This window comes from Carassius carassius, chromosome 31 (genome assembly GCF_963082965.1).
Source record: "Carassius carassius chromosome 31, fCarCar2.1, whole genome shotgun sequence".
Taxonomy (NCBI): domain Eukaryota; kingdom Metazoa; phylum Chordata; class Actinopteri; order Cypriniformes; family Cyprinidae; genus Carassius; species Carassius carassius.
Genome location: NC_081785.1, coordinates 27501799 through 27509930, shown reverse-complemented (window position 1 = coordinate 27509930; position 8132 = coordinate 27501799). Strand labels below are relative to the sequence as shown.

At 37.4% G+C, this 8132-nt stretch overlaps 1 protein-coding gene across 2 annotated transcripts in view; it reads left to right on the top strand.

Annotated features, from left to right (window-relative positions):
• The first annotated feature begins 698 nt into the window (after positions 1 to 698).
• nol10 (nucleolar protein 10) overlaps positions 699 to 8132 on the top strand; it is a 32356-nt gene continuing 24922 nt past the window's right edge. The window contains exons 1-5 of one of the 2 annotated variants that reach the window (XM_059519445.1): positions 699 to 906; positions 2399 to 2444; positions 2821 to 2919; positions 2994 to 3071; positions 3392 to 3429. In XM_059519445.1, coding sequence (XP_059375428.1) covers positions 841 to 906; positions 2399 to 2444; positions 2821 to 2919; positions 2994 to 3071; positions 3392 to 3429 — 327 coding nt within the window. In that variant the 5' untranslated portion in view covers positions 699 to 840. The remainder of the gene's footprint in view (positions 907 to 2398; positions 2445 to 2820; positions 2920 to 2993; positions 3072 to 3391; positions 3430 to 8132) is intronic. The other variant, XM_059519444.1, reaches the window with a different exon arrangement.

Genomic DNA, 8132 nt, shown 5'->3' with positions numbered 1-8132 from the left:
AATCAAGAGTTGATAGAAAGCTAATAATGAATTAGATCATAAAAACACTTGTGTTTCTGTAGCTTCTGAAGTGCAGTACTAAATGAAAAAAAAAGATATTTAATCAAAATAAGAAAAATTTACACAACATGATATTGTTGAAAAGTTGACACCTCTGGCTCTCAATGCATTTTTATGTTAATGTTAATAACAAATGTATTTATTTATACATTTATTTATTCATTTATCTATTTTTATCTTTTTTTTTTTTTTTTAACACTTATTTACAAAACACAATTTACAAAATCTCTCAATGGGAGACTTATGGGCAGAACATATATAAACACAATTAAATGAAACAAATTTCGATAAAGAAAATAAATACAAATAAATGTAAAATAAATTAAGCGAAGGCACTTCAGTCCATAAGGCATGACAAAATTGTGTACATACATATATTGTCATCAGTCAACATATATTCTTAAACTAAAGTTACATGGAAGCTTAAGTTATAATGACAAGTATTTTGAGACATCTTCACATAGCGAGTAAATGTTATCACTGGAGCCTTTCAGAAGTTTCAAACAAGCATAGTATTCCCTCAGTTCAATTTTAAACACCATTAAGGATGAATTTTTGTTTTGCCATTTACTTTATTTATTCTTATCTCAGTGTAGTTGACGTGTTTGTGAGTACTAGGAACTATTGTCGCGGGATGTGTTTCTACACGGACTTCGACCTTCGCCCTCTCACTTCCTGTTGTGTATCCACGTGGGTCCCGTGCTGATGCTAACAGTAGTGCTTCAACCTGTACATGACTGTATGTGTTATGATTGAAAGCTGTGTCTGATCGCTTTAGAGATGCAGGTGTCCAGCGTGAATAACGTGAAGATCTATAATCTGAGTCACGGGAAATCTCTCCCGGAGGTAACATTCTTCTTCTTTTTGTTGTTATCCAGGAGTTTGTAGTTAGCAAGGTAAACCCGGTGAATGACAGTGAAGCATGTAATCAAACATTCATCCTTAATCATGATTAAGACACTAAAACACTAACCTCTTTTGATTTGTAGTTGTTCACATATTTATCTGTCATTTTTAGGAGTCAATTCTATGACTCCTGTTAAGATGCTAATACAACAAATATGTTGGTGTTTCACTTTACATAATATATATGTACACAGCTATCCCGAATTAACAGACCTCTTTGAGTTAATTAGTAAATACTAATGTTTTAGATTGATGTACTACAGATATGTCACACGTTACATTAGTATGCGTTTTTGTCAGCTTCGTCTTGAACTGGATCGTAATGATGTGAATTATGAATGTACCTCGTGTAATGCTAACATGTAAAATGTCATATATACGATATATTTCTTAATTTGTATCGATACGATGTAATGAACACAATTTAAGAGCCTCGTAAACACTGCCAGGAATGCAGACAACAGATGTCTGTGCATACAAACTCATGGAAAAAATGAACTTGCCAAGTGTGGCATATAGTTACTCACCTAATTAATATTAATATATTTAACTTAGGCTATCATACAGTACTAGACAAAAGTTTTTGAAATGTAAGTTTTTAGGGAAGTCTCTTCAGCTCACCGTCTGCATTTATTTGATCCACAATACAGCAAAAACGGGAACATTCTGAAATATTTTTGCTATTTAAAATAACTGTTTTCTATTTGAAAATATAATTTATTCCTGTAATTTCAAAGCTATATTTTTGGCATCATTCCTCCAGTCACATGATCCTTCAGAAATCATTCCAATATTCTGTTTTGCTGCTCAAAAAACATTTATTATTATGTTATAAACCTCAAATTTCTTTGTTGAATAGAGAGTTCAGAAGAACAGCATTTATCTGAAAAAAAAAAAATCTTTTGTTACATTATAAATGACTTATCATCACTTTTGATCAATTTAAAGCATCCTTGCTAAATAACGGTATTAATTTATATAATCTCTGACGAAAAGAAAATAGGAAATAATAGTGACCTCAAGCTTTTGAATGGAACAGTGTATTATTTTACAAAAGCTTTTTTTTTTCAGATAAATGCTGATCTTTGGATCTTTCTATTCATCAAAGAATCCTGGAAAAAAACATGTAATCAATTGTTATAAATATTGATAATCAGCAAATCATCATATTTTCATGATTTCTGAAGATCATGTGACACTGAAGACTGGAGTAATGATGCTGAAAATACAGCTGCGCATCACAGAAATAAATTACAGTTTTAAATATATTCAAATAGTCAGCAGTTACTTTAAAAAGTCAAAATATTTTCAAAATATTACTGTTTTTGCTGTACTTTGGATCAAATAAATGCAGGTTTGATGAGCAGAAGAGAATTCTTAAAAAAAAAAACAATCACTGTTCAAAAATATGTTCTTCATATGTTTATTTCAGTGGCTGTCTGATCGAAAGAAGAGAGTTTTACAGCAGCAAGATGTTGGTGAGTTCCTTTAGTGATTCATCATTTTGACTTAAATACTGCTGTAAATGGCCTTTTTTATAATATATGTAAAATCAGGGTTGAGTTTGAGTAACGATTGTAAGATATTTTCATCCTGAGGAATGTGCGTTGTTTTTGTAATATGAATTATATGCATTAGGACATTACAACCTCTTATAAGTCATATTTCTATAGTCATATATAGTACAGACATTTTTAATGAACTAGAGATACTTTATGAATTATAATTTGAAGTATTAGTTAAACCTCTGTCTGTGTTCTTTTTCATGGTAGATATTGGCTCTCTCTCTTATACTCTCTCCTTTAAAGCATTGAACAAGACATCTGGTAATTTCTTCAATCATATCTTTAACAGACATCCAGAAGAGGATTGAACTCATTCAGGATTTTGAGATGCCCACGGTCTGCACCTCCATCCGAGTGTCACGCGATGGCCAGTTCATTTTAGCTGCAGGTCAGTACATGATGAGTAGATGAATGATGCTGAACATTGCAATCATTTTAAAACTCTTTTTTGAATGCTTTCAGGCACATACAAACCTAGAGTCCGCTGCTATGATACTTACCAGTTGTCTCTGAAATTTGAGAGGTGCCTGGAGTCTGATGGTAAGTGTTATAATCAGTGTATAACACAAGTGAATGTGACATCATCAGCCAGTCAGCATCCATGGTAGCATCAGTTTTATAAACGCTAGGTCTAGTGGTATGGAGTCTAGGGTTTGGTTTGGTTTGGGTGCTGTTGATAGACTCTGTAATAAAACCCAGGGCACTGGTAAATATTTAATCAAAGTGTCCACACACACACAACCTGAGCTCTCATTAATGACCGCTGATTACAAATAACACAACAGATGATGGCTAAAGCTGCTGGTTGATGTAATGGAGGACGTTTTGTCACTCACCACATGGTTTTATTCCTCTCACAGTGGTGACGTTTGACATCCTATCTGAGGACTACTCTAAGGTAAAACCCACACGGCCTTTATATGCTTATTTTTCTGTTTGTCTGCTGTTTTTGTTGAATGCTTGTATTACTTAATCAAATTTAAGATAGTAACTCTTAAATATCTTAAAGGGGTCATGAACTGAGAAATCATGAACTTCATCTTTTGACATATAAAAGGTTGTTGTACTATAAAAACATCCTGTGAGTTTCAGAACTCAAAACCGTATTGTTAGTCTAGAAACAGCTTATTTTGAAGCCTATCTGTTACGTCACTTTGACATAATAGTGTGGCTAAACCCCACTTCCACAGAAGATCAACACCTGCTGCTGCTGCTGCGTTCAAGTCCGTTTAGTCGGCACAAGATGGCGGTGTACATTCTTTTAATAAATTACAAGAAAATACAACAGGGTTTGTTAACTCTGCTTACAGAAATATAGGGCTGGACGATTAATCGAAAAGTAATCGAAACCGATATTTAGAACCTCTAACCGACATAATTTTCCCATGTCGGTTATTTCGGTTATTGCCTGTTAATACTTCCTCTTTAAAAGCGTGTGTAGCCACATGATTCTGCCAGTCAGTGGCATAAAAGCAAAACACGGAGGTGAACGCCGGTACAACACATAGTGATGGCGCGCGAGCGGTGAGCCTTGAGTCTTCACTAAACTTTGTCAGTTGTATTTGTTTTATGGTTTGGACGTTCAAGCGATTAAACGATCGGATGTGTATTATTATATCGAGGTAACCTGTTTGGCTCCACCCACCTATTCTAATCGATGGCACAAACAGGGAGCGAGAGCCAAGGAAAACGAAATACCAGATTGTCACGAGTTTCTTGTATTGCTGCCGTAGCTTCCTCTACCCCAGATTCGACTATGACAAGGCTTGTGAATACTGGTATTCTACCACCCCCTATACATCTGGAGAACAGATTTGAAGCATTAATGAATGTGGGTGAGGAATCCCCAAATGTATTTAAAGATGGATCTGATCAGCCAGCAGCTAACATCGCTACTAACAGGCGCTCAAGGACGAGCTAAAAGCAGACATCGGCTTTCAGCTCAGAGCGCAGCCGAGCCAAGGACTCTGATAGTGGGTGACTCTGTTATCAGAAACATTAGTAGCAGGACTACAACAACATGTTGCCTTCCTCAAGCAATGGTCTCTGATGTGAACAAGGAACTTCAGAACATTCTGATGAAGCACAAGACTGCAAATCGAATCATCATCCATGTGGGGAAGAATGATATTTGGAAAGAGCAGTCAGAACTCCTTAAGAAGGACTTCAGTGAACTCTTTGAAACACTTCGAAGACTCAAAGTTCAGTCGTTCACCAGTGGACCACTCCCAGCAAGGGGAACAAATGTTTTCACGGTTGCTTGGGCTGAACACATGGCTACAAAGATCTTGTAATATAAAAGGAGTGAATTTCATTGACAACTTCAATCTTTTCTGGGGCCATAGACAATTGTTTAAACCGGATGGCCTCCACCCAAACAAACTTGGTGCTAGAGTGCTTAAGGACAATATCTACTTCTCCCTCCGTTATCCTTCAGCAGAGTGTGTCAATCCATTCAGCACACACACTCCAGGTACGAGTCATCATGTTGTTGACATATCCCACAAGGACACTGATAACACCATGCAGCCAAAACAAGCACTGCTCATGGACACTATCCCGACTGAGCCCTGCCCACAGACCTCCTCACAGACTGACTGTGATGTATCAAAACAGCTACAAGATTCAGCACCCAGGGATGACTTTCTGGAAAACAGCCAGGGAAGCCAGGACAACATATCACAGGCACCGGAAACACCAGAGACACAGCCCATCTCACCAGACACATTATCACTTTCTCCAGCATCTCCACTTCTGTGCTTCTCACAGAAAATGGAGGAATTGGTGTATGCTGGGACTAAACTCTCTCACTCATTTGCTGCAAGCCCGCAGATATCACAAAAAAAAACGGCAGGCCCCAAAACCACCAAAGCCTGTGGTCCCTGCTCCTGCGAGAGCTCTTCGACCACTGCCACAACGCCAGGGCTCAAACCCTCTATCTGCTGAAGGTGAACCAAAAACAACTGAGAGCAGCTCTCAGTGATATGTGTTGGGTCCCCGCTATAATAACAGCAACATTCACAAATGCCTACTGAACAAGCGGGAACCCAGTGCGCCTGTAGGTTTCTCTATTTCAGTTTTATCACGTGATAGAAAGTCTAAGGCCATCTCAAGCCGAAGGGCAAACTCATCTAATCTGCGGCCTATTATGCATCAAACTAAAATTGACGTTAAGACACAAAGCACAGCCATCAAGTTAGCATCTTTAAACATTTGCTCACTAAAAAAATAAATCATTTCTAATCAATGACTTTTAGATAGACATCTTTAAATAGAGCAGCTACACCCCCACCTCTCCTAACAGTCCTGCAGACACTCATGTAAGTGAAGTTAGGAGGGGCTGCTTCATTAAGGACTGTTGCATTGCAGCTGTCTTCAAGCCATGTTTCGTTTAGAAACATAAAATCCAGATTCTTTGTGGATTTTATGTTTCTAAACGAAACATGGCTTGAAGACAGCTGCAATGCAACAGTCCTTAATGAAGCAGCCCCTCCTAACTTCACTTACATGAGTGTCTGCAGGACTGTTAGGAGAGGTGGAGGTGTAGCTGCTATATTTAAAGATGTCTATCAATGCAAGCAAGTGTCATTTGGTCAGTACTTGTCTTTTAAATATCTAGGGATTGTGCTGAAAGGTGCTCCACGCATTCTGTTTATTATTATTTACAGGCCTCCAAAATACTCTCCAGCCTTTGTTGAAGAGGTCACAGAAATGTTATCAAATGATTTCCTCAGAGTTTGACTGTTTTTAATAGGGGATTTTAATATTCACATAGATAATTCAGAAAACAAAACTACAAAAGAAATGATAACGGTTCTAAACACTTTTGACTTGACTCAGCATGTGCATGGACCCACACACAAAGGTGGACACACTCTAGACTTAATCATCAGTAGGGGTCTAAACATTTCATCCATTTTTATTAAGGACATAGCACTATCTGATCACTTCTGTATTTTCTTTGATATTTTGATGTCTGCTACAACTGAATCTAGATCGGTCTCTGTCAGAAGCAGATGCATTAACGAGAACACAAGTGTACTATTTATGGAGGCTATATCTTTAACACCAAGCATTTCTGCAGACTCTGTTGATACTCTCCTTGATTCATTCAACTCAAAAGTTAAGAATGTTATTAATGATATTGCTCCAATAATAATCAGTAAGAAAACAAACAGACAGAAATCAGTTTGGAGAAGATCAACAGCAGTTCAGACTATGAAAAGACAATGCAGAAAAGCAGAGCGGATGTGGCGGAAGACAAAACTTGAAATTCACTATAGCATCTACAAAGACAGCCTTCATGCTTTTAATGTGAAACTAGCCACAGCTAGACAGAATTTCTTCTCAAACCTTATAAAGAGTAACTTAAATAACACTCGTACTCTTTTTGCCACTGTTGAGAGACTGACAAACCCCCCAAGTCAGATTCCCAGTGAAATGCTCTCAGACAGCAAATGCAATGAGTTTGCATCCTTTTTTTCTGAGAAGATCATCAATATCAGGGAGGCGATTAGCACATCCTCAAGTAATGCAGAGGTCAGACAGATTAGGCCACAATATAAAAAAGATACTATGTCGATTTTTGAAGCAATTGATAGCAAAATTCTGGAAGACATAGTGCAGCACTTAAAATAGTCAACCTGCTATCTTGACACACTTCCCACATCTTTTTTCAAAAATGTGTTTAACTGCTTAGAAGCAGATCTTTTAGAAGTGGTGAACGCCTCACTTCTTTCTGGGACATTTCCAAACTCCTTAAAGACTACAGTTGTTAAGCCCCTCCTGAAAAATAGCAATCTTGATAACATCATTTTGAGCAATTTTAGACCAATATCTAATCTTCCTTTTATAGGTAAAATTATAGAAAAGGTCGTTTTTAATCAGCTGAACAAATACTTAAACTCAAATGGATACCTGGACAATTTTCAATCTGGTTTTCGACCGCATCACAGCAAAGAGACAGCACTCATTAAGATAATAAATGATATTCGCTTAAATTGTGACTCTGGCAAAATATCGGTGCTCGTATTGCTAGATCTCAGTGCTGTGTTTGACACTGTTGATCATAACATACTACAAGAGAGACTGGAAAACTGGGTCAGGCTTTCTGGGATGGTACTCAAATGGTTCAGGTCATACTTAGAAGGGAGAGGTTATTATGTGAGTCTAGGAGAGCATAAGTCTAAGTGGACGTCCATGACATGCGGAGTCCCACAAGGGTCAATTCTTGCACCGCTCTTGTTTAGCCTGAATATGCTTCCACTAAGTCAAATAATGAGAAAGAACCAAATTGCCTATCACAGCTATGCTGATAATACCCAGATTTACCTAGCCTTATCTCCAAATGACTACAGCCCAATTGACTCCCTCTGCCAATGCATTGATGAAATTAATAGTTGGATGTGCCAGAACTTTCTTCAGTTAAACAAGGAAAAAACTGAAGTCATTGCATTTGGAAACAAAGATGAAGTGTTCAAGGTGAATGCATACCTTAACGCTAGGGGTCAAACAACTAAAAATCAAGTCAGGAATCTTGGTGTGATTCTGGAGACAGACTTTAGTTTCAGTAGTCATGTCAAAACAGTAACTAAATCAGCA